General features: G+C 44.2%; 1 protein-coding gene across 1 annotated transcript; it reads right to left on the minus strand.

Annotated features, from left to right (window-relative positions):
* Window positions 1-558: 558 nt before the first annotated feature.
* Window positions 559-27,524, minus strand: T265_09926 (hypothetical protein; the record flags this gene model as incomplete). The annotated part of the gene is made up of 6 exons (XM_009176147.1): window positions 559-1,534; window positions 4,620-4,823; window positions 7,950-8,110; window positions 10,801-10,905; window positions 16,233-16,473; window positions 27,450-27,524. The coding sequence occupies 6 exons, from the start codon at window positions 27,489-27,491 to the stop codon at window positions 1,253-1,255; spliced, it is 1,035 nt and encodes a 344-aa protein (XP_009174411.1).
* Window positions 27,525-27,619: the final 95 nt, after the last annotated feature.

A 27,619-nucleotide genomic window follows, 5' to 3' on the forward strand; every position in this document is an offset into this window, starting at 1 on the left:
GTACGCATGTACCTTGAGAAAACAGCAACTGTAAAATTTCATCCCCATCATTTTGACAATCTTACAGCCTCAAGCCAAGTAATTTCCCCTAACACCTTTTCAACCGATTAAACCAACCTAAGCTCCACATAAGATGGACAATGACATCTCACTTCGTACTTTGTGGCCACCCAAAGCCCTTTACAGTAGAGCTAGGAGAGCACCTAGCAACCGCAATCATTCCGCTGGCCCATCAAACGTCCAATAGTCATTTACCTTTTCACTTGTGTTCCGATGTCAGATTTAATAAATACTAGTGTCTTCCACGCCAGCCTTAGCAAGCATTGGTCCAGTCGGTCTAGCTGCTCTTATTGTGTGTTCTGTTCCATGAAATAGGAAATTCGGTGACCGAATACACAAAGAAAAGACTTATTTGGGATTGTCCGTCATATGCACAAATGCAAAAAAACATTATGCGGCGCTTTCCATTCATCAATACAGACATTTCAAAACCTACGCAGATAAATGTACCGTTGTCTCCATCGAAAGGTCGATCAAATTATGGGAAATCAATGGGGGCGCGCAACAACGATCACTGCTGGAATGTTTAGGTGATCGGCTGCTTGTAAAGGCTAATACCTAGAGGAAGTTCACTGTTCTCTTTAAAAGCCTAAAAATGCCTAAACCCTGTTGATGAAAACGGCTGTACAAAGCCAAACAAGCGGAACCCATTAAGTAAATTAGGGAAACATATGTAGAAAAAATTTCTCCAAATATGTCAAAAGAGAACTAAAGTTGACCACTTGCAGTAAAAATATAATCGAATAGCAAATATACTGTAAAACAAATGAAGTAAATGAAGACGTTTGAAGCAAAAGTGGTGAGGAAAGGCAGAGGGAGTGAGAGAGCATACAGGCAGGCATTGTGGAGTCTGGTAGGAAGTTTAATCTTCCATAGGAAAGCAACTCAGCAATAGTTGAATAAAAAAGAGAGGAATCTGGATGTTACACACGGATGTCACCTACTGGCATTGGTTAAAAATTTCATTGAAATAGACCCGACGGGGGTAAAAATTCAAACTAAAGAATAAAGTCACACTTGAGAGGCACTATGTACAATTTCACATTTCAAAACTGAAAAATCGATGACCATGGAAGAACGGACAGGTTCTGGCTCACGTGATCGTTAATTGAAATTTGTTCAGTACCAGTGCCATCGTCGGTCGATCTTCAAAGTCAAGTGACGTGTATCGTGGAAAATTTGTTGTCGGGCCTCATGGCTTTTCATTGATACCGGTAGTCGGCTTGCGCGGAACTGAATGTTGTGCCGGACCCCGATTCACAGCTTCGATTGCTTGTTCAGCCACCAGGTAGGCTGTCTGTTGCAGAGGAAGATTACAAAGCAGAGGGTCCCGTAATCGGCGAAGCTCGGATTTCAGATCAGCTAGTTGTTCCCGCAACTCATTGTAGCGATTCACGTCAAAGGCATGCTTGTCAGCGCATTTGTAGAACCGTTTCAAATATTCGCGATCAAAGACTTGTGGAAAGCTGTAGTCCTGTAGGCAAATGAAACAAAAATAAAGAAATCATATACTTAAATCCTCATCAATTCCGTCAATACTGAAGGACATCGTAGTTACCATTGGCATCTCTCTGTTTTCCTTTTAAATTATGTTTTACCTGAAGATAGCATCGTAAGTGGGTGGAGTCATACACTCTTTTGCAAGTAAGATTGGTGTTAACTGGTGGTATTTCCCAGGCCAACGTGCAGTTTCATGTTCCACTTGGAAAGATACTTCTGCGGTCGAAGTATTTCTATTTATGTTACACCCTACGAAGAGAAAAACCGACGTTGGGTTCTCGAGGAGTGTTCATCAGCCTCATAAGTAATGTCATATCAAGAAAGATACCACGATATCTCGACTGACACCGCAAAGTATCAGCTAGATAACCAGGCATGCCGCCACCAAGCTGACTGAGTGATCTACAATGATAGGATGCACCATAAATGTATACGTTGTGGACACCTGACGTCTTGTGGGTTTTAACAGGCACACACTAGCCCGATAATTCTGTTTAACAGCATTGCTAAGTGAGGCATAGGACAACCACATAGCCACAGGTGCCGTGAAGAGGTAGGAATGAGTTGTGACCAGATGAGGACCTGATATAGAACCAAACTGCCCAATGGAAGGTTTACGGCTGCAAAAACAGTTCACTGCCGAATTTATGATCATAATTAGTGGGTGCTAACGGAGATACGTCTGCGAAAATTTTGGCAGTACTGTTTTCATGTGCAGTGCTGGAAAGCCATCCACAGACGAGTGTGCAAAAACCGACGGTCTCCAACGTGATGTGCGCCTTAGTTTTCAGCCCACTGACTTCAAGACATCGTGTGGCTCTGGGCGGAAGTTTCTTAGTACGCACCCAACTCTGGTTCTTCAATTGCTCTTGTCTATTATTTGCCAGTCTGATAGTGTCACAGTTCTTGTGCATTCCTTCCAAATCCATGGCAGGTATAAATCGAATGGGTTCTGATACTGTATTCCATTTCCTCATTATGTCCTCAAAAATGAGGCTATGGTGTAGACTACTTGAATGGCCGGTTGATATCACTTTACACTCTCAAATTTATTCTTTATTTACGCCCGAAACATTTGCTTTGTATTTAAAGAAACTGTCTATTGGTAAGTAGGCAATCCCTGTAAGGGTCCGACCTAGCTGAGACCTTTCTCGTGAAGATAGATTTTCGGTGTGTCCCTGTACAAGTGATTGGCTATCATTCCGATGTGGTTTTGATATTCGCTCTTATTTGTCTGCATTCCGAGAGAGTGAAATGAATGCTAGTTTATCTTTCCTTGATATACTAATTGCCCTATATCCGGATTTGAGTTTGGAGCGTTCATTGTAAGGTTACATAGAGTGGTCAACTTTTCACTTCAGGAGCTTTTTCCAATGGTTCGCAAGCCAGACCTCGTTAAAAACGTTTCGCAGAGCTGAAATTACTGGCACAACCGATCAACCACCCATTGGTTTGTTGAAGATGATTCTGTTGGCAAAGGGGCACTCCGAACAGTATATTAACTTGCGTAACCAACAAAACGCTGCACTCAGTTCGGTTCATCTAGCCAAGAGGAAAGATATAGTGGTGTCTACAATTATGGGCAACCATGTATCAAGCAACATCAAGTGGAAACTTTACCACGCCCTAAGCCATATTCACGGAGCAGCTCAGCTGCGTCTGTTGTCGATGACTCGAGAGATTAGGTTACAAAATAGACCCCGGAGTTTTCGTGAGTACCCTGTTTCGCATGTCATCTAGGTTCCCTTGCAGTTGTGGCAGGGCTGAGAGATGTTTTTCACAATGGATCCCAGAACGTACGCCAGATAAGTTGCCAGGTCCTCGCGGCAAAACGAGTCAAAGTACTAACGTCCACACCAAACTGCAAGTAATTGACTGCAAAACATCACCTCTAAGATGACCCACCTAGCTGATCATGCTCTCACCATACCGCCACACTACTAAACCCAAAAAATTCGTTGAAAAAAGCACAGTGCCCCAGTGCCGAAACGCTATTTATTCAAGCTATCCGACTGCCCAGGAATTGGATCTGAACCACTACCTTCCTCAGAAAAATGTGTCGTCCAATCTCAGTAACTCGCTTTTACTTCAGCTGTTACCTGCAAATGGTAAATGTTTTGTCTCTGATGGAAGTAAATACAAAAATCAACCTTTCTCAGCCTCTGAGTGCCCTGGTGGAATGGATTAAGGGAAGTCTATATTAAAAATACCTCAAATCGTCTGACTTGTGTGCCGTGGTTGATGGCTACTAGATATTCCAGAGCAAGAGAAGTTGAAAAGCATCGTTTGGCTAGCATATTACCGCTGGACAGGCCAAGACAACCGTCCGAACAGCATTCAGTACATAGTAGCTTTCAATGACTAGCCTTGACAGAAGACGGTTGTTTCGAATAGGAATCAAGTCACTTTGTCGTATTCGTAGTAGTTGATTTCCAACAGGTTAATAAATTATACCAGTGCGAAGGCAACACGAACAAGAGGGGCTATTGTGTTTCTTAACAATCATTTCACAAAGCTCCATTTCTAAAATGTGCAGTTTCCGCTGAAACACAAGAAAGCTCTTGACTGACGATCAAAGGAGTGATTTCATAAAAAACACATTTAACGTAGCAGCTGCCCAAATGAATGTGGGGTAATGATGTATTTGTGAGGGACAACAAATATTACTTAGATCCACTAAGGTAAGGAATACGAACGATCATGTTGTCTCTAATGGGACGTGCTCTATCCTTAGGTTGCCCCTTGTATACATACAAGCTAAATTTGGAGGGTCCAGTCCCAGACAGAAAAGATTGTAGTCAGGAATTTTGTGGCGCGCAAGAGACCTTCAAAAAGCAATAGCTAAGAAAAGGAGCTTGTTCAACTTAACAGACCGAACAGAATAATATTGGATCATTTGTGCGTCAGTCGAAAACCTCGTACACATATCTCTTATCCGTTTCTATTTACTCACCGTATAAGCTAATCCTAGCCTGGTACCTCGAATGGACCATACTTACCAATGCTTTCATGCCTTACTGATTGTGAACAAAAATAAGTAAGGAATCCATTCTACTTACCTGTCTGGTAAGAACGTAGTATGCATACATGGCCATGCTAGTACCGTAGCCGACGAAGTAGGTGACAGGTTCCATGATATCCCATGAGTACTCCCACCAGGTGAGGCGCGCTAGTAAGCCGAACTGTAGTCCCATCGCACCAAGACCGAGCCAGGTTAGACGACGTGTTCGTTTAGCCGCCTCTTTGGAGATCATAGTTTTCAGCTGTGATATAAACAAGCACACATAATACAAAAGTACAAATGGCGGATATGAGGGTGAGGAAAAACGGTCAGCCTGACTGGAAACTGGTCGTGGGACCTAAGGATCTAAGGAGTGAAAATAACGAGTGGACAATTTATCAGCTGAATGTGTTAAGCGGACCTCCTCGTCAATTACGGAGAGGACTCGTCGAACAAGTCGGGACGGAATGCATTGGTCAGACCAAGCTATAAGGCGGTAGGTAAACACAACTTACCTATTATGCTACATTATGTTCACAAAATCCAAAAGATGTTCATCCGCGATCGTAAGTACGATCCCAGCTTTGCACCCGATGACGCTGGAGTTTAGCTATTTATAATAGTCATCTATTATCAAAATGTGCACCTGGTTGGATGAAACAGCGAAGAAATTCGTTAGCTGTCCAGATATTAGTTAAAACAAGCTCTCATTCATTCTATCCACGTAAATATCACGACAAAAGGAAGTACATATTGGTGGATTGGTATGTAAGATAACCAGGGGTTGATTTGTACATTTGTTGTTACTGGCGTTTTGTGGTCACTGCTAAAAGAGAGAACGCAACAGGAATCGGTCTTAGTGAATTGTTTACACTCCACGAACTCGCAGATAGCAGAAAACGAAGTGAGAGGCAACTTTGGAGATATATGTTTCACAAAGTACTTAAACAGGTCCCACCGGTAAAATTAATCAGGCAAACCAGATGACCTGAATGATCCAGCTAAAGTGTCACTAATTCAGTCAAACTGCCTTGATGAACATCTGTGGTTTTGTACTCACTGTGAAAATTGACCCGCCGGATAAAGTAAAATCCTGTTATGAGCAGGCCAATGTACCTCTTCTAACTACGTCCTCATTAAAAGCATTCACGATTACTTATTCAAACCATTCAAATAATGTAAGCAAGACTCAATATGTTGAGGTGAAAGTTCATGGCCGAAAAACTTATGAATCAATTGCTCCTGTCTGGGTCTGAGTGACCTGGCAGTATTTCATTCCCTGTGCTTCCTTCGAGATTGCCAGGCGCAGACACAAACAGTTGAGATACGGAGCTTGGGTTCGAACCATGGACCTCAATGCCAGTACGTCCAATGAGCTATCTCCGGCCAATTAACATCAAGATTCATCGCTTCAAAAGTGAGCTGCGAATTTTTGGCTTATAACCAAACCACCTTCAGGAGCTTACCAAAATGGACGAAGTTATCGCAGCATCATAGACATCCAACAGGTATAAAAGAAGACCCCGTCGAGAAGTGTTGGTCTGAGCACCATCGTTCCTTAAGAAATGGGCAAACTGGCAAGCGTGGTCAATTGCCGCGGATCTGATAAGTATCTCGAGACTTCAGGAAACACATTACTATCACTCGGGATAGGCAAGCAATAAATTATAAGTGACTCAGAATGAAGAACAATTGACCCGAGTGAGCTTCCCATCATAGAGGTCATCAGATAAATCAGTCAACATGTCACCACGAGATGTAAATTCTGCGAGGGAAGGATGAGTTGTGTTGCACCAGAGGTGCGAGTCAATCACACTGCTGATCAGCCGTTGGCTGCAGAACGGTCTGGTTTTCAAACTACTTAGCACGAGGTCGCGAGTTCGAAATAGCCCGAAGTTTCGTGAGATGCGCAATGTTAGTGATATTCGGTAAGGCTGAAACCGTTGAACAGTGATTCTTGGCTATTCAGTATCAAATGCCTTCTTCTAGAGGACGAAATCTTCATTGGAAGAGGATTTCGTACAGCTGTACTATTGAAATACGGAAACAAAAATATGGAAAAACGTTTGCTTTTACAATATTCTGGCAATGTATGTGACCAGGACCGCCTTAAGTTATCATGCGCACAATGCGGAGATTTTATGCATTTTAAACTTAATTAGGATCACAGCCGTCTACGAAAGCAAACAACACGAAACGTGGCTCTCATTCCATTAGTCCCTTTGCACCCGGTGAAAGAAGCTATATCAGCTGAACAAAATGTATTCAGGTACACTATTTATAAATGAAAGACAGACTGACTGCTGCTCGTTACCAGCAGTAAACAAGAGGGCTGCGCGTGTTGACAGAAAAATGCAGTGTTTCGCATCCTCCAAATACTCCAGAGCTGGCACCGACCTATCGAACACAGAATTATTCACCTCCACCCACAGAATGAATTAATGAAGAAAAAAACACTGGTGGTCATATAATTCTGTCGTGAAGTGCGCGGTTATGCCAGAAGCCAACTAATTCACTCCGCCAGACATTGAATGCAGTATGTGTTAGGCTGAGCGCTTGCGATAGGCCAGTACAAGGTTCCTGCCTCACCCAGTGTTTTCTCTTCTTTCCACTTAGAGGCTTTGAGTATAATTATTAAATTTTGCACTATAGTAAACTATGTGGCTGTACAACAGTGAAGCACCAATGTCGGCACTAACATCGTTGCATCTGATAGTGATTTAGAGTGCTTTACTGATCTGGTAATCGAGTTGGAGAAATGAATAGGGTTGGGATAGAAGATGAAAGCGCGTTGAACACTCAACCCTACACTCCATTCAGTCATCAATTCTTACATCTACTATAAAGTACGTCGAATCAACGGCTGATCAAACATTGCGTCACACGGTAAACCAATCAATAGACGAACAGTTCGTATTGATCGTTATTCACACACCAGATACTAAAGCGCTCACTTAAGCAACTGTTAGATAACCAAAGGTACACCTTACCTAATAACCATTCGTACACCGACCGGAGCTCAATTGTGATAACTTCTGAGGCAAAGAATACTAGCAACCACGTGATCTTGTGTTTGGCCTCACATTTGGGGAGGAATATAAGTATATTCCAACAACTATGCTGCCTTTCGGTTGAAATGCTCAATGATAAGTTTGAGTGAGAAGTGACGGTGCTTCCCCGGTTGTTTATTAGACTGTGTGGGTCAACTGGACTGTAACTGTCTCAATTAGGTTCGAATTAGTATCATGTTAGTACAAGACTGACGTTTACTCATGTCAAGTCAAGAATCGTTCGAAAATTTGAACATTTCTGTCCACGTAGGTAGGAACAACATAGGAGATTGTCAAACATGCTTTAGTCCAGTAGCAGCATTCTTGGAAATACTTACTTCTTCAAATGGTTGTAGTTGATACGAAACGTCTTCGATGCGCCGCTCCAACTCTAGTTCCTGCTGTTTGTGAAATTCGTCTGAATGTAAGGCGTTCGCTAGACGTGAAACCATCAGCCGAGCATTCGAGAGATCACAGGATGATGCGCCGGATTCTGTTCCTTGGTTAGTTAGGTCGCAAAGGGATCCAAAAAGGGTGTAAGTGGAACGCTCGTTTTTCGTTAAAGGTAAATATCTAGGACAAACGAGTCGATACATGGTGGTTTGCACATAAAGGACACCATGAGCGCACCATGAGTGTGAACATTTCTAGTGCAACGAAGCAACAGTGGCGAACAAAGAGCGTGTTGCTGACTAGTAAATCACCACTGGTCAATATGAATATACGGGAATAATTGCATGGAAAAAATAGTTCAGCTGTAGCATCCTTTAGGTGCCGTGCTATCCGAAGAAGCATGAGGAACGAGTCGATACATGGTGGTTTGCACATAAAGGACACCATGAGCGCACCATGAGTGTGAACATTTCTAGTGCAACGAAGCAACAGTGGCGAACAAAGAGCGTGTTGCTGACTAGTAAATCACCACTGGTCAATATGAATATACGGGAATAATTGCATGGAAAAAATAGTTCAGCTGTAGCATCCTTTAGGTGCCGTGCTATCCGAAGGAAGCATGAGGGCTGGGATACTACCAGGTTCCCCAAACCTGGACAGGAGATGTCGAGATGCGAAGTTCGGATTCGAACCACGGATCATCCACTGAACCAAGGGAGAGATCAACTATATTCAGGCACCCATCCATCGCTTAGCAAAGAAGCAATATCCGTACCGGTTGGGTACATGGTGAAAAACCTCTCCTTGACTGTCGACAGTGAGCTACAGTAATCCCTTCTCAAGTTCTCTGAGGCCAGGTACCGTAACTATAGACGATGTCTTACAAACAGTGATTCCCACCACAATCTCATCTCTTACCGGCACTACATATATGCATTGCGTACCACCAGTGTTAGTCAGTGAGCACTCGAAGTAACAAGATTAGCATTTATTTGTTTCCTGATTTCTGAGAAATTCAAAAGCGGAATAGAACGTCCCATGACTCAAACACAAACCCAACCATTCTCACGACATGCTGGCATCATGAACGAATCCATTTCAGATACCACTAATTTGACTTGATAGAAACAAATCCCACGGGCAATCGGAAAATTTCGAATCAGCTGGTTAGCGTGCTTAGCAGTTGAGCCTGCTGATATTTGCAAACCAATCGTCTCCGATAAACTCGTTTTATTTTTGTCCGGAGGCAAACGATTATATCATTTGGCTTTTCTTACAGTACGTGAGCAAATACCCTAGAGACAGCCCTCAACCACAAAACGGAGAGTTTGAGCATGAACTCCACAGAATTAAAACCCGCAACAATCGGTGAATGTAGTAAGTTCCAGCGGCCAATAACAGAACTTCGACCTCCTTAAGTTGCTCTGGTAGAGTCCGGGCACGCTAGCGTAAGCTTTTGACCTCCGAATTCAGAACCTGGCTGTCAATACGGTTCTGCAGAGGTGCGAAATTCGGCGCGAAAAAAGAGACATCGTTTTCCTGTGTGCAAGATACTGTAAGCAAAGAAGGGTTACAAAATGGGAGGTGGAAGTAGGCATCCATAAGGACCTCCTCTATTACACCGACGTTTTGCGTGCCAGCGAACAAAAAGGGAAGGCTTAAGTCGAATTTTATGTCTAGATAATACACCGTCCCTACTTTCTTACTACTCTTCTTCCCAAAGACCCTACTCATAGTACAACCCCATTGCACTTGGATGTCAACACTAATTTACTTAGGCAGGAGTGATGTCGTCAGTATTTGATTCGCAGATGCTCTAAATACACCGTCTCTTAGGCTAGCGAAATCGTATTTATAACGACTGACTGATATGTCGTTCGCTTTCTCTCGTTGGAGCCAAACGTTGACCGACCGACATGGTCGGTTGTGATGAGTTTTGGCAATCACTTCCACCTATTTAGAGTTTTTTATCAGGCCTCTCGATGCATCTTTCGTATTTATTGAGTCATGATTGCTCCGAACCCAGGGACTCCTACGTTTCCAGAACAATCAATTGGCACAAACGAAAGTGTGGAAGTAAACGTGACAAACAGATCGACCAAATATTAAATCTACCAAGACATATACCTGGGTTTCAATGGGGTTTTGAGGCATTCTAATATAAATGGTATTGGGTGGACAGAAAGCACACCAATCAGTCAAGTGAAGCCATGAATGTACTCATGAACTCCAAGGATTGAGTCCTCAATATCGGCTTGGCTGAAAAGAGCAAGGTTGTTAGACAGAATGGTTGGACACTTGCTTTATTCTGTGACGCCTTAACCAAGAAAGCTTAAAAAACCGGCTTTGTTGGATGATTCCCCACACACTAATACTCTGTGGGAGCCAAAGCACTCACTGTACTAAGCAAGATCATATAATCTAAGTTGGCCACAGATACTATCTACAGATTGAAACACCGAATTATTAGATGGCATTCAAAATGACATAGCAGACGTGAAAGTTACAATTGCAGATAAGCAGCTTGCGTTGTCACAAACAGACACTATACTGCCGCTCAACCCCCATGCGGCCAATCCGATAATTAGATAACTTTCGTGAAGAATACTGGATTCGTTTCAAGAACAATTATTTAAATGAAACTCCGATAGCAGTATTTTGAGGTTGTGTGGTGGTGGAAATTGTTTATCCAGTATGGCAGGTATTGGTTGCCCTGACTTGATATGTTACCTTCCGGAAGAAAGAAATCTGGAGCTAGACTCTAAATATGCCAAAAGCCGAGAGATAGCGACTTACCTAGTGGAGTAGTGTCAACGTGAAAAACATCCTTGTTTATGACCAGTTGAAAGTTCGAGGTTAATAGGTCAGCTATGGTGTTCGACTTCGCTATCCTGGTACCACCTGGAGTTCGGAAAGAAAACAAGTTGCCCGTGACATGGCTGGAGGGTGGGTCGGCCATCTAAAACTTGTGTGAATTGACTACTTAACTGACAAATGCGATGAACACAACCTACATAGTTGACCAAAATGCAAAATACAGCACTAGACCGATTGAACTCTGCAACAAGGAAGAAAAACCAAAGAGATAACGACGCTGTCCTGGATCACTTTAAACCCACCACAGCCTCTTCCCGGTCAAGTCGGCTCAAAAGCTGCAATTCTGTGGCCACTCGGTGCGTATAAATGCAGACATTTTCCCGTAAAACCACTCATGCAATTCCGGTACCGGGAACGACTGTCCGTGTTATTAAAAGTTGCGCGAATCAGCAATTTTTTAGTGACGTTCACGCAATGGTCAGATAATACTATAGAAATGGTGTCTCGAGAGCAAATCCAAACTAGGACAGCGGTAGTTTGAGAACAAAGCCTAGCAAACGGGAGATGTTTGTTTTGCCAGATATATCCTACTGAAACTGATAAGTTTATGAAATAACCTTCTGACAAAATGATCAGCGCAACGACATAAGTATTTGAATGAAACCCATGGTTGCTGTGACACCTATTCTAGGAAAGTCGGACAAGTGTATTGCCAACAAAAATGGCAACATTATTAATCAAACAAAGCAACCACGGGTTGCAATTGCACATTTCGGTCTCATTGCGGGTTTTGTGGATGACAAGACAAACAAACAAAAACAAACAAAACAAACAGTGCTTCTCGGGTTTTCAGCATAGATTGGCTCAACTTACAGGACGAAATCTCCACTAAAACCCAAATCTCCTCGCACTACCGAAAAACAAAATCATTGTGAGACAGAACTGAACTAATGGAATACAGAAGACTGAGGTAATTAGACTATCTGACTTCCCTTGAGTGAGCTTCATCGAAACTAGATAGATAAGCAGATAGTAGAGTAGCTCACATTAGGCTGGTTGGATTGTAGGGTTGCGTGTGCAACGTGCTTCTTCCACCGAGTGTGAAGGGGTTAATGGAAGGAGAGCCACGCTGCAATAGCCCAATCAGTTCATCGACATCGAATGTTCGTCCGTAATGCAGGGATTGAAGTTGCTACTTAATAGTGGTAATAGCTTTGATGCTAGATCGCCGCTGGCTGCGTGGCAGAGCCATGTTTACTAACCATTGATGTCTCCTCCAAGAGACTTCATCCGAGGAGAGAGTGATCACGGCTAACTTGAGTGTTAAGTTCTTTGGTTCTTAGTTTCCAGATCATGAACTGACCAGCACTGGGTCATCTCCATCTGATTCATAGCTCGGAAAATAGGGCTATACGAGATAGCCGTTCTCTGGCAAACGAAGTACACAACCCAACCAGGGTAACCTGTGATCTGTCTCAAAGATATGAACAATGCATCCTCAACCAGGGCGAAAGCTTGAGCCGAATGGTAACAAAGAGTACATCGGATGAATCGGCTACCGAGCTGATGTCGCAATGGTTTTCGCATGACGTCCGTGTGTCGATTTCAAGGATTGGAATCAAAGCGATCCATTTCACCAACAATCTCTTTTTCGCTCCAAATCTTCTGTAGTAGGGCTGACCGTCACGAAGAGACTGGACCTTACCGTGGTGTGACGGTTTGCGCACCTCAGCGATCCATTGAGCTATACTGGAGAGTGTCCCGCGACACTCACAGTCTCTCACACCAGGTTGGTCAATGGTTAGAGGTCCGACGAACACAATCTCCTGGCCCTCCAGGTTGGGGGTTGGAACATGTGGCGACTTGTTCCGTAGAAATGGTAATGCATTTGCATTTCCCGCCAAACACCGCTGCCTTGCGGTTAGGCTTCTGAGCCAAAGGCTTTGGTTGAGGACCCTAATCGTCCTCCTGTCCAGGTGTTGGCGCCCTGGCAGTATCCCAGTCCACGTACAACCATGAATTGCACATACACAAATAGTACGACAGTGAAGTACGACAGGCAGCTAGCTAGGGTTCCATTAAATTCTTTGAACAGAGCAAGGTGAAAACCATAAGCGGCGGATTACCAGTTATGTTGGAGGATTGATATGTCGTGTTGAGATCGGTTACCGGCGGCGCAATAATACTGATATTCTATTTGTTTGTCAAGTTTTTTCTGAGATTGTGTTGAAGGGGATCAGCTAAACCATTCAGCCGATTCGTGCTCATCTCATCACTCAACTACTCTGCAAATGAATGGCTGTTCCATCCTTCCTGCAACTAGCTTCTCCCGGGACTCACCTTCTCTCAGCTTTACACAGCTAATAGGCCAAAAGAGAGCGCGGCTGTTCCTTGCAACGAAGGTTTTCTTCCTGTCTTGGGCTTTCGCAATCCCCCTACGTCTTCCGTCGTCCTTCCGTATCTTGAGCACCCAAGATATGGTTGCGTGCGCAATCGTAGCCACCAGTTACAGGTATGCATTTTCTGGTAGTGGTAATAGCTCGTGCATCCAACGCTATCTACTGATTACTTAGTTGATTCGAATGGTTGGGATGGGTAGTCCATAAAGCCGATAGCAGTTTCACTCGCTCTCTTCGATTCCCCCGCCAATCAATCTTCGTCACCGACGAGATCGTTATCAGTAGCCCGCTAGCCAGATTGTTGAACTACTGAAACCCACTGGAAATATTGAATAAATAACGTGAGGAGACCTCAGCTCAAGATCTAAGTGAGCAGGTGAAACAAGATCTTTATCAATGAGGATACAACCCTCTTCGTCGGCTGGAAAATCACCTTAATTTAGCAGGCGATAGCATCTAAGTATCAAAGGTGCTGTAAACACGTAGATCCTGTACTGAATTTCGGAAACGCATCAGATGTCTTTGGATATAGTGTCAATAGTGTGTCAAAGAACCTTTGGGGCCAAACTGTTTAAGAGCTCGCACATCAAAGACTGCGATAAAACGGTTATGATGAGCGAGAAGCGAACGCAAAGCGACAGATCTGAGCAGTGGCGCGCTATTAGTCAGTTCCTTGGATGCAACACTGACGTGTCAATAGCTGAAGAGTAGCCGTTACAAGCGACAGACGGGCAGCTGAGAAATAATATCCAAGGATGGGGTCGACAGTAGTTTGTTCCGGCCCCCAACCATGTGTGCAACACAATCTGGTGGATGGAGCCCTTGTAGCATGATAGCACTGGTACGTGCGCGATTGTTGTGTGGGCTGGTATGTCGTCAGGGCGCCAAAGTCGAGTCAAAAGGGAAGTTGTCATTATCAGAGACAGCTTCAGTGGTGACTGATACTTCACTACTGTACAAACACAAGGTTTAGTTAATTACGCTTAAAACTTTCGGATGAAAAGCGAAAATACTAGATGGGGAAGGGAACTGGTGCTGAGCTACTGAGAGCAGTCTAAGCTGCTTACATCTCCAAATGCTCATTCACACAATCTTGAAACTGACAGCTGGAACGCCACTGACATCATTCAGCCACTGTTTCTTGTAACGTACAGGGGGAATGTTTACGGCCTCAATACAGTGTACTGAGATCTGGATATCAATAAACTGCAGCGGACTGACACAAGCCGACCAAAGCAGTGCAGCCTTTCAAGATCCAACGCCCAACCTAGAGGGTAAAATGACTGCTAGTCCGACCTCTATGCCCTGACGAACATGGCGTGAAGCTGTATGGACGTCACGTGGGCAAGCCTAATGAAGATCAGTAGGTCCACAAGCCATGCATTCCCTTCGTGAAGCAGTGAGGTGTACTGCCCTGGAAAATTCGTGAGTCTACTATATGAGGGAAGGATGTACGGCTGTGGCTCATAGGCACGCTTAGGGTAGTATGGATTATTCACTCAAAACAAGAGCATATTTTTCCTCGCTGGTATTTGGTTTTCGAGTGTCATGTCAAAGATCAGCCGCTGTGTTAACATACACTTGGTTTCGTTCAATAAGCTTGTGGATGAACCACAGGAAGACAGTGAGATTGTTATTTTTCAATCATAGACAGGCGGAGAATGACATCTCTATGCTTGTGAAATAAACTCATTTGCAGTCTAATTTTGTTTTAACGGGAAATTCTACTGGTTGTGCTACATAAAAGCCATCTCATGTTCCAGTTAACAATATATTTGAGATATCGTAATACACTAGCTACGCGAAGCCGACTACTCATAAGGTGAACTAGCGAAGAATTTTCGAAGCAGAATGAGCCGTTACATTCAGAACAATCCGTTTAGTTTCAGTAGGGCGCTTCGTCTAAGAAAGGTCATTGGAACAGGAGACACATAAGGGTGAGGTTGAAAATTAGGTGGCGACAACAGAAAGAACTTTCATGATGGCTGACCTGCATCACATTACCACTTGGTTGAGGCACGAGATTTCGCACGGATATTGTGAAATACACGCACTCAGTATGAGTATCAAGGCTATATGTATCTAAATTGGTGATGTACACAGGTCACTTTCGACAGTCGCCATTATGCGTTCTGGCGCCACTGTTTCTGCTCACCGTTTTGATCGACAGACAGCCGGAGACAACCGATATGACTTACTTCAACTTACAGTAAAAATCCACCCTGACTAACGCCCTACTGGAATAATGGTATTTTTTGCCGCAGTACCACTAAGGTTCGATTAGTTTGGTTTGACTAACATCCACACAGCAGCCAAATGTTTGCTTTCCACAGGGACCCACAGACAGTAATGATTGAACAGTGAGGTGCAGAGGTATGTGCGGACTGTATTCTCCCACAAATATTAACCAACGATTGTAAACCAGAAGGCGGTCTCCTTATCCGACCGATGGGATTCCGGTTGAGAGGAGTGGTGATATTATCACCATAGAAACATAGCACTTTAGCGGAATACACTCATTTGCATACCATTTGGTTTTAAGGAGAGACTCACTTGGAACCCAGCTGAATCCCTCCTTTATCATGTTTTCAAGCAATTAAATGTGCGATGGTAGAATACTTGGGGTACCACGCGCCAATTTATCAGCTCCCGTCTCGACTACGCAGCTACCTACCCCGCCTCTTCAAATCTCCAAAACTGTGGCAGCTACAACCACTGTACGACAAGTCCACGGTTCTTACGACTGATAATGACAATGATGATGATGTCGATGACGATGCTGATTATGAAAGTAGAAACAGCTTCATCTGTGCGTAAAAGTACTCGTTATCTGGAGAAAACTGGTATTCATTTAGGTACACTAATTTCACGTTTTTCATAGTTTTATCTTTGGAGCACAGATGAAATCCACTTCCAGTATCCTAACACAAATGCATATATTCTTCGCCATCAGACAAAAACCCAGTATAAACAACATAGTTAAACCACAAAGTAAGGCACAATAGGACTTACTCTTACTGATAAATGCAACGTAGTCGACCCCACGATCCTCGGACATGATGAAGTTGGTTAAATCTCCGACCGTGTGTTGAAGCGGCTTTACGATGAACATGCATGTGTCACGTCGTGAAGGAAGGGGGATGCTAAATTGCGGCAGTCCATTTTCTACGGTTACTCTGACAGGATTGAGAGCGTCTGTTCCCGTTGAAAGCTGTTTAGAATGACATTGTGTTGGGATGGTACCAGTGATCGCCTAAGACAAGGTAGAAAATTTTACGATAACGGCCATCGCATTTTCATTGTATATCTGGACATTATTCAACCGAAACATCAGAGCTTGCTGGTTGACTACTAACGCGGTCAACAAGGTTCAAGCAATCAGGTCCTGAATGGTTGGTATACAGGTTGGAACCTCTGTGGTTCCCATAGTGGGATCTGTGAACAAGTTTCCAAGATGGTTCAGACGTTTTGTCCCTGCGAACTGAAACTAGCTTAATTGGCCCCTTATGCCAAGCAATATAGTTTACTACTGTCCACGCTGGGCTAACTATCCATCAAGAGTCTGTCGGCGAACTCGGACGGACAAGTGCAGAAATATATTTTCAAGTCATATTCTAAAGTAATGATTAGACTGAGTTTGTCTACGCAAACTGTACGACAGATGTAAGAATTTATGAGCAAAACCTCAGAGCAAAATGTCGACGTAGTATCCTCAGAGCTTCATAAAGAGACTTTCTTGTAATTGCTCTGAGATATTCACGAACGACCTAAAACAATACATAGAAAGCCAGCGCACCAACTGTTCATTGATTCCGAATAATCAATCAAGTAAAATCACGTGATTCATTTACAAAACTCAGCTGTGGCAAGTTTGTTGTCAAATTGCTCAAAACCGGAACGGTTCAATCGGATAGGTAAAAGACTCCAAACATGTCCTTCGTTTCAAACCCGTAAAGCAATTACGCAGACATTCTCGTCTTCCTTGTCAGATGTGAAAGACCCGGCAGTGGATTTGTTCCGCAATATGAACGCTTTTCCATTCGAGTTCTTGTGTCTTGAGCTTCGGATGCTGCGGTTAATCGCCCCAACTTATTGAGAGTTTCGGTTCAGTTGGAAATGTCACTTGTGAAATAAGTAAGTTAGTACAGAGCTTCTATTCAAACAGAACGAAGGATAAAAGATAGAAGAGCAATAGTGACGAAGGTGAACGGAAATACTTACAATTTTCAATTACCTCTCCGACGAGTAGAGACCATCACATATTCCCAGATGGTGCACTTAAAAATAGACGAGCACGCTGCTAAATATTTAGCAATACTCTACGAAGTTAGTACACACTTGGGCAACCACCGATGAAAAATATTCAGCCATGTATACCCTCGAATTAACCTTCCAATTCAGTAATCCTCTAATAAATCATTCAATTGCAAAAGTGCGGTACAATAACCAAACTGAACAAACAGATGGACCAAGTGCACTGGTTTGTACATTAAATGAACCGTTGAACCTGTAACCAGCATCGCGGAATGCCATAGTCATCATAAGGGTAGTTATTGATCAGCCCCATATTCGAGTGACTTAACAGCAAGCAGACGATGCTCGACAAAATTAAGCACCGCATGCAACTTGGTTAATTGGTTCACAACAGCAAAAAAATAAATGTTACTACCTCATCGCTCGGGTAGCTGAGGAAAGTTGTATTTACTAGTTGTTAAACTTGGGCCAGCTGAATGAGTGCTACAAAGAAGCGTGCACATCCTAATGTGTACTCTTATCTTTAATACTTGTGGGCAATTTTACCAGTCCTAACGTTCGCAGTTCGCTGTCAAACACCAGGGCTCCTGAAAGTCCCCAGAACCGGGAAAATGGGGTTGATAATTTCTCAAAACAAATATTCTCATAGCTGTATATAAAAACCCTACGCTAATCTGAATAGAAACTGATTCCATCATCATTGACAGTCATTTGCAGTAATACATATCGCTGCTTAACTACCACAGCCATAAAGGAATAAGCCTTTGTAAAGAGTGGAAGGAAAATGGAGGGATGATGAATTAGTCCGAATAAGATAACACGATGAAGGGTAAGGAACCTAGACCTTGCGATAGCAATGACATAAACATATACAGCATCATGTCGGATTAGGACGTCATCAGCGGGATCAAATCAGTGTCCTTTGAGAACCTCACCCGACCTAAGCGAATGCTACTCGCGTCCTGATTAACCGCGCATTAACTTCATCTGCTACCGTACGGTGATGACTTGCACAGCTGCCAGGATATTTGAAACGATCAACAAACTCAAACTCTTCACTCTGAAGTTCAAAGAAGAACAGGGGGATATAAAACCTTGAATTAAGAATTTGCACTTTAAAGGTACAAAACGACACCAAACATGGTATGACCTCCGGTAACTTGGCTAAGGAAGTTTGCACGGACAATCAGTAGTAAAACGACGAAACCATATCGTCCGGATAATCCAAATCCGTTGATTTCCCTCCGAATACGATTTCAATACACAGATCCGGGGTCCCTTGTGTGTGTACTCCATTATGGTGTACATGACAAAACTGGGCGAAATGAGAGGGGGCAACCTTGGCGTCATCCACTAGTTGCCAAAAGGTTCCTGGGCAGAATATTGCATACCCTGACCGGCTCGGAGGTATGGGACAGCACGAAGACCACTGATATCGACTTGAAGTAATGCCTAACATCTTCTCCAGCAAAGTACAAAAAGGCTCAAAAGAACCGCGTCTTGAAAAGCAGATCGGCGAAGCCGAACACATATAGCCGGTCCCTGAGGTTCGGCATCAGATTTTCATAGAAGCCGCTTGACTCTCACATGCATTATTCGAGTGTTTTACAACCCGCGATTCCAAAATCTCAGGGTATTCCAATGCGCACTCAATTCTTCAGGTATCTACCGACTAGGTTTGCCCAAACGTGAACGGGATCACAAAAACCGACACCAAGACGAGCAGTCTATTACAAGAACCACCACTAAGAAACAAGCCTTCCTTCTCTGTGTATGTTCAAGTGTAGTTCCAATTAACACGCGCGTTTAGGTAGGATATTTTACAGCCTTGTTTCGGCGTGTTTTTTATTGCCCTCAAATTGAGTAACCCTTCCAGTTCGCTTCGTTTAAAGCACTCGCGTAGAACAACAACTCAAATACGGAACACGGTGAATACATCAACAACCACCTGATCAAAAACCAACGCGCCACTGTGGGACTCTTTTTTGGCACCGTCGTTGGCATGCACCTATAAAAAACCCGTCAGTGTTCGGTCCAATTAGAAGCAACTAGACATATGAATGTCAAAGGAACTTGGCCCAGAGGTAATCCTGGTTACCTGTTTTTGAAGGGTCCGCATTTGTTTATAAGTACTTATATTTTCAACGTTTTAGCCACGCCAACATTTTAAGATCAAAGTCAAACCTATAAATTTCCCAAATCCAACAAGTAAAAACCTGCTCCACCCACATTCATAAGTTTAAGTTTCTAAGAGTTCCACTGAGACAGATAAGGAGGAAGACAATCCTTCAAAATGCACTTCGACATCCATGATATGAGAGTGAATAGAAGAGAAACCTATCCCATTGCTCAGAGACCACAAAACAGACATCCTGAATTTCAGTGCCTCCTTAAGACTCCATAACCAACACAGATTGATTCAAACCTGTCTAACCGATGGAGGAAACGCCGTCGCGGCGTGTCAGTCATAAGTCGAGAAAAAATAAACCAATAAGGTAGAACAACACTCTACTTCCGTAACAAATACAGAAAAATATCCAAAATCCTAATTTTCACACTGAGGAAACTCTATTCCGTAGACTATCGCTCGACTGCGAAGACAACGGCATAGTTGTAGAAACGTTATCTCGAGCAGCTACAGTGTTCTAGAGGCCATGCGGCTCGCTCACACCCCTCACATCAGGTAGCGGTTACGAGAAGAACGAATGTCCCTGCAGGGCGTCATATCACCCACAGGAAGCTGACAAGGGGAAGAGTAAAATAGGGGGTGGTCGACGAAGGCAATAAGGCCAATTGCCAAGCTCAAAGAAACACCGCTTATACTAGGCAGCTGAGTGGAGGGCATGCTACCTGCCTAAACAGTAACGACATGGTTTTGTCGACAAAAATAAGGCCTCTACAACAGTAGTCCCTAGATTCCAAGAGTAACAAGCTTTCGCAACAATGCTGGAGATGTCGTGTGCGGCCAAATGACCAGAAGTTAGGCTACATGAAGCCGGTTTATATCTGCTCGTCAACAGCCCATTGTGAGTAGCAGGTTACCTAGGCAGAGCCCTTGTTGTCGGAATTCAATTGGATGTAAGCGTACAATTTATCAGCCCTATAAATTTAGAAAAGACGAGGAGGGGTGAGCCTGCTATCTGCTAGATCACATATGCTACTCCTATATTCTGAGCTAATTGTGTCACTTTTCACTGGGCCGAGAAACAGGATTGCTAACTAGCATCTGGTAACGATTCTACAGCAGAAGAAAGAACATCCTGCCTCGATCAACTTTGTAAATTTTCGCAGTGGGTCTTTACCTTGTGCCCGATATCAGCTGGCGAATAAACCACTGTGAAAACAACCGTGGCATTAGCTTGCTGGCTGTGGCATCAAAGGTGCTCTCTGGTCTTATCCTTCGAGTCACTCAGCTGTAGCACTCTTTCGGTGCCCAAATGTGATGTCTCCCGAATGTAGCATGAGGACTGGGATACTACCAGGTTGTCCAAGCCTAGACAGAAGAAGTTGAGAGGCAGTGGTCGGGTTCGAACTAGGACCTTCAGATCGGCGAATCCTTGTTATAACCACTGAGCCACCTCACCTCCCTTATACTTTGAAGGTTGACTGGACACAGAGAGAGACAGATCCGTGGGAACCAAGGTGGGTTCCGCCCTGCAAGAGGATGCATCGACCATGCCTTTACCCTCCGGTAGAATCCGGAAAAGCGACACTGTTCCCAGCAATCAAAAATAGTAGTGTTTTTCGACTTGAAAGCTGTCTTTGAATCTGTGGACCGTCAGGCACTATTACAGAGTCTGTGAAGCAAAGACGTCCCCCACAAATTCTTGACCCTCCTCAAGGAGCTATACGCCAACTATGGCGGAAATGTGAAGGTATACGGGAAGCTCTCGCCGGAGTTCACCACATCAGGTGGTGATAGATAAGACTGTCCTCTTTTAACTTCCCTCTTCAAATTCGTCATTGGTAAGGTTATAAAGAATGCACTATCAGCCTCTGATACTGTGGGGTCGAAATTCTCCCGAGGCATCTGCTCACAAATATCGAGTACGCAGACGACAGTTCTCATATCTGATGATGTGGTAATTCAAACTGATCTAAATGATTCCGCCTCACAGTTTAGCGTGCGTTTCACACTTGCGAAGTGTAGAGTGCTACTACAAGACTAATTGGGCTCGAAACCTAACTTCATGCCCGAGGATGAGCCGATTGAGGTAGTAAACTTGGGTAGCTATATGAGTCCGGGTCACGAAAGAGTCGGAATATTAAAGCAGCTTTTGTGTCGCGTGGGGGTGATATCAACGTATCCGTCAGGGGTCAAATTTACAGTGCTACGATGCTCTCCACATCACTATACCAGTCCAAAACCTGGCCGCCGAGCACCGAGAACGTTGAAAGACTTTCAGTGCCTAGACATTGATGTCTTTAGAGCATTGCCTTAGTCTGGTGGAAACACCCGACCAGCAATGTTGAAGTACATCAAATGATACTCAGAAGGAATACCTCACTCACAATAAATGAATTGAGAATGCTGCGTAGGTTGCCGGCTTGGCCACGTGCTACCTATACCAGTCGACTTACTTCCTGGAAAAGTTCTTTTCGTACAAGCACACGAAGGGTAGAAGATAGTCAGGGGAGGTCAAATAATGATTTGTCGGAGAAATATGAAAGCAATTACGAGCAAACTCAGCTGCGCTGGTCATTGCCGTCGCCCCTGATGGAGACCTCGAGACGGTCCACATCAATAGTTTGACAGTCAGGTATGGCCCGGTCGCGTCCTTAATGCCGCTCGTGCATCTAAGCATGACTTTCTTCCCAATCCCCCCACTTAAAAGTCCACTAACAAGCCTGCATTTACGCACCAATTTATCAACCTCCAGTGTCAAGCTACCTACTGCATCCCTCAAAATTATCCGTAGGCGAAAGTGTGGCAGCTATAACCACTGTATGACAAGTACGCGGTTCCTACAGCTGATGAGGATGATACCGTGCAATCCACTTGCTTCCAGCTGAGAAGACATTGTCTCAGACAACTGAGAAGAATCGGTGGCATTGAATTTTCCAAAAGGAACGGGTTTTGAATTTGATAACCACGAAAGGACCAGCGTAACTCCAGTTGCAACGAGACACTTGGCATCATATGTTCGTCGCTGCCTTACGCTGGACTTCTTCATCATGAGCATCATCAACGTCGACAGCATGAGATCAGTGTTCAACACTGGTGTCCTACTGCCGTACAAATGTGATTAATTAGAGGGCCCTAACGTGAAGAAAAGAGTAAGGATAGATGGGAAAGGGCCATAGTACTAGCTTACGGCAATCATACCGAAATAAGTACACTTACAGACACTCGCTCAGAAAAATCTGGATGGAAACTGACAATAAGAACGCCATTGACATCAACCAGCAGCCATATCCTGCGGCCTCTCCAAACAGACGCAGTAGGGATCACGTGGTCCCCATTCTGGAAGATGAGTAGCACCGGCTGCACCCAGACTTTCCGTAACTTCTTTCGTGCCTCTCTGCCAGGTCACCGATTGGCCACCCCTTTACATCCACCACTTTGAACCGGGCACGGAAAACAGCACTCCCTTTGGCATGCGCAATACATGGCCTAACCAAAGCAGCTCCTGGTGCTAGACACATTATTCAATGGAATTCCCCGCCGCACAACCAAAAACTCGTTTTCCAGTCACCTCGTTACGGACTTGCCGACACCAAACCACACGAGGTACAGTCCTGGGACAACGACTGTCGAACAATTGTAGGCGTCTTAGTTCTGTTGCTCAAAAATTCCAAGTCTTGGCCATACAAAAAACCGCACCGTAGCCTGATACACACGTCCGATGATATTTAGGGGTATCCCGCTTGGATCCCATAGGTGTCTCAAATTGGCAAACGCGACCGGAACCCGATTCGTGCAACTGTCGAACAACTGTAGGCGTCTTAGTTCTGTTGCTCAAAAATTCCAAGTCTTGGCCATACAAAAAACCGCACCGTAGCCTGATACACACGTCCGATGATATTTAGGGGTATCCCGCTTGGATCCCATAGGTGTCTCAAATTGGCAAACGCGACCGGAACCCTGCAGATTCGTGCAGGGCTGTCACACTGCATATTCCATATCGGTAAGGTGTTTGTCAGAGGCTATGAGAACACTGGGGCTTTGGAGACCTCACAGCATTCCTCTCATTATCCCATTGATCAAGAAATTAAATAGGAATGGAGATAGTGGCGACACCTGACGGACACCGCTCTGTGTACGGGAGCTTTTGGGGAGGTCTCCGGAAGTCTACGAACAAAACGAACTTATGTTGAATGCAGCATATAAATTAATAAATCGGAAAAATGTCGACAAAGGGCATCCGTGTCTGATGCCACTGGATGTAGTGAACTCAGAACAGCATTTGCCGTAGGCACGCATACAGGGTCTTTATACGAGGCAAGGTTTTAGAAATGCACCCTGCATCACTAGACGCTTCCACACTCCAGTTTATCGGCGATGGCGAAAGCATATCTCAGATCGAGAAAAACAACCACTGCCAGTCACTGTAAGGAGAGACGCAGTTTCAGTATTTGCTACAAAGTAGAAATATGATCGATCCAGCCGTAGCTATAGCAAAAGCCATCTTGGTTATCGCGAGTATGACTCTCTTGATGGGAGGATCAACCTGCTTAGGCTTTGAGGTCATGGCCGCTAGAGTGATACCCCGTTGGTTTTCACAAAATGTTTCTGCAAACTTTCTGGATGTGACAGTCAAGGCCGAGGTACTCCATTCTGTGTGCATTCGATGGTCATTCTAGCCACTAAAGTCGTCGGTCTAACTACAAGGGACTCTCCACTTTCTTTGAACAGTACACAACACAAATCGCTCAAGCCAGGTGCTTTGTTGTGATGGATTTTCAGGCTGGATTTCCGTCGACGATTATGGACTGGTGCAAACCCCCCACTATGGCTCACATGCTCCTTCTGGAGGATAGGCTGAGGAAAATGAGCTAAGCTGTTTTCCGAAGTGTTCAGTCCATCGTTTCAGACGTTTCTGAGAAAAAAACGAGATTCCACTTTATTGAAGATCGATTCCCGTTGTAAAAGCATACCATATTTCTCTCTTTATGAGCCTAAAAGCTCTTCACTATTCGGAGCTTGAGGAATATGCAAGCGCCATCATAGTCGTTGGTTGCTGGCATGGTTTCCTCGGCTTCAATCAGAGCTCCTGATTGTGACGAGATAGTGTTTTTTGGTATACTCCAACGAACACTTGTGCATATGGTCTAAAAAGATGTGAACATACCTTTTTCTGCCTTCGATCAATCGCTATCCAAGTTACTATCACAACCATCGTACCCGTCGACACATCAGATCTCTTCAACTAACTCAACCCCATACTGTTGGGCTACAGATACGCTGTGCAAATGATGAACTGAATGGCTCTGTATCATCTGGTGTGTTCCTTGGGGGAGGACGAATAGACATAAGCGCCCATACAATGCCGTGATCGGAGTCAATTGGTGTACTCCTAAATGAACGGCAATCTTTTGCCAGGGTTCTTAACCGGTAGCTGATTATCACAGAGTTCAAATAAGTCCAAGGTTGCCTTTGCAGTTGGATGACTCAAAGCCACAAGGTGAATGCTTGTGTTAAAGTCTGTGTTTGTGAGAAAAAACGACTCTCTGCATATAGCTGAGGAAGTCGCTCTGTGCGGTGCGTATCAACCAATTCTGCCCCAACAACCAAGTCGGCAGACCTAGGCATTAATACCACCAGCAAGAATTACGATCTGTCCTTCATGCTAACCAAAATCTCGATAAAAATCGTCATTCTCAGCCTAAAGGCTGCAGTCTATCGGAACACATGCTGACACAAATAAACACATCCAGATATGATTAGTTTAATTGATCCAGTCAGTAAAACAGCGAAAAGGCGACTGTTTGCTACAATCCAGCCCAATAAACCGCATTTAGCCCTGAGGTCAAGTACAACTCCCACGATGTGGATGCCATGGATTACTGCATCAGAATAACCAGACATCCAAAGAGTGAACTCCGAGTTCGTCCCGAGCAATTTGAGATGTGTTATCAAACTGGGGTATGTGTGTGTGTTTCGGAGATACAACATGTATCCATCAAAAAAGGGAGCAGTTGGACTAACACTGCGAACTTTGAAAGCAGCAATGTGAATCGGATCCTTTAAATTTAATAAAGGTTTAGTTTGATTCAGTTCACTGGGCAAAAGCTCAGATAGGAGGCAGCTGTTAGGCAATCGACAATCAGTTAAGGCACTGAAGGATGTGTGGAGGGGGGCGAATGAATAAAGAGTTGTAAGGGCCACAAGGGTCACTTAGGCCGAAGAAGAGGGTCATTTGAGCCTCAGATCGTCAAGCCGGTTGCAGAAATACGGTTCTGTTCAAAGGCCCTTCCTCTAGTATCTGAATTCAGAGTCCGAACTACGAAGTGTTAGGGACCTTCCAGATATTTAGGGCCGACCTTTCCCAACCTCTCCTTACTCCGGCTAAGGTAGCATCGCCGCCCCATAAATATATACATGGAAATCTGGGGAATACACCTTACTGACTCCAGTCCTACGGCATACGAGAGTACGACTTTGTCTCCTCGTTGACCGGCAATAAGATTTCTTGAAGGCAGATTGCTGTTTTCCGTTGGGCTTTTCCTCACTGATCTTCCCGACACTTCTAAACCTTAGGGAACTAGGTTCCAACCACTGTAGCTCGCAGGGTCACCGTAGTCCTGGAACCAAACAACTGCGACAAGGTGACCCCTTGTTTGGGGCTTCCGAACTGATACTACTCACTAAATTCCGACTTACGTCATTTGCACAGGATAGAAAAACGGACCCCTCATGTTGCAGTGCGTACAGTCTTTACTACCCATGTGCTCGCACTAGGGGGTGTGTGTACCCTCATCCAGGATTCGCTACTCACAGAAGAGCAAAACTCTGGCCCCTATCTCACAGATTCATTGTCTTAAGTCAAGCTTACCCACAGGACTCATCAGCCGCCTCCCCGTGTTCACCAACGTAGACAATATATTCATTCCAACTTCGCACATAACTTTATTGAATTAACGACTCACTATTTGATTCTCTGATACTTAACCGCAGACTGGTGATACTAACTTCCCTTCAATCGGGCTTCAACGATAGCCTCCTACAACCAGCTAGTTCCAACATGTTGGCATAACCTCGTTAATTCAAGTCGATTATAATGGTTTGAAGTCCTTACAGCTGAACGTCTCATTATAGACGATACAATGGGACTTGGTCTTCTCGGACATACTGGAAGTACCATTTTGCGCTAGGACTTTATGTGCAGTTGTGGAAACCCTCATGAACCTAGCTGTCCCAAATGCTGTCCTTCACCGTGGGATATACTTGGGATTAAAGTCCTGTGAGCAGGACCCCTGTTTAGTTTTATTCCCATGGAAGAGTTAGAATCTCTAATAACTGTAACAGCGCTTGACGCCTGTACCCACTACGGACGACCCAAATACACCACATCAAATGAAAGGCTTCTCGGAGTTTTCGGATCGGCTGAACAGAAAACGTCACTGGTGAACTAGGCAATCCCGAACACAGTCCCAGCTCGACTACGAGTAAAACCCTCTTCTTCGCCAACAATCTATGTTGCTCTCCCATTCCCACAAGTGACTACATGAGGTCAAAGCTCACATCAGAGTGCACGGCTAATTCGAGGTTCTCTTCCGCTACAATTCTGATCTCAGAGAATCAGAATTGTATGAGCGGGCTAAAATTTTACTTGCTTGACTTCCTATAACCACCATCGCTAGTGTACATGTTGTGATTATCCAAACTGATCGGCTTGGTGTTAGCTCGGGTTAGCGCCTGCGTATTGAGTCCCCTGAAAATCACTTTTTCCACCTGACTAAAACACGACCGCGTAATATCAACCGCTGTAAAGCAGAGAATAGCTTTATCTCAGAAAACAAGTGGAATCTCACCTTGGACACAGGTAACCGATGGATTACCCCACGAAGTGTCATAACGGAAAGTTAAACCAGTGTGCCATAAGTGCCACTACAATTTACTGATTTAGTGAAGACAAACAAGAAAGGTTTTATACTGGGTTTTTCTTAGCGCATTAGGCGAAAACAATGCCAATATATTCTCC

The sequence above is a fragment of the Opisthorchis viverrini genome, assembly GCF_000715545.1.
Source record: "Opisthorchis viverrini unplaced genomic scaffold opera_v5_322, whole genome shotgun sequence".
Lineage (NCBI taxonomy): Eukaryota > Metazoa > Platyhelminthes > Trematoda > Opisthorchiida > Opisthorchiidae > Opisthorchis > Opisthorchis viverrini.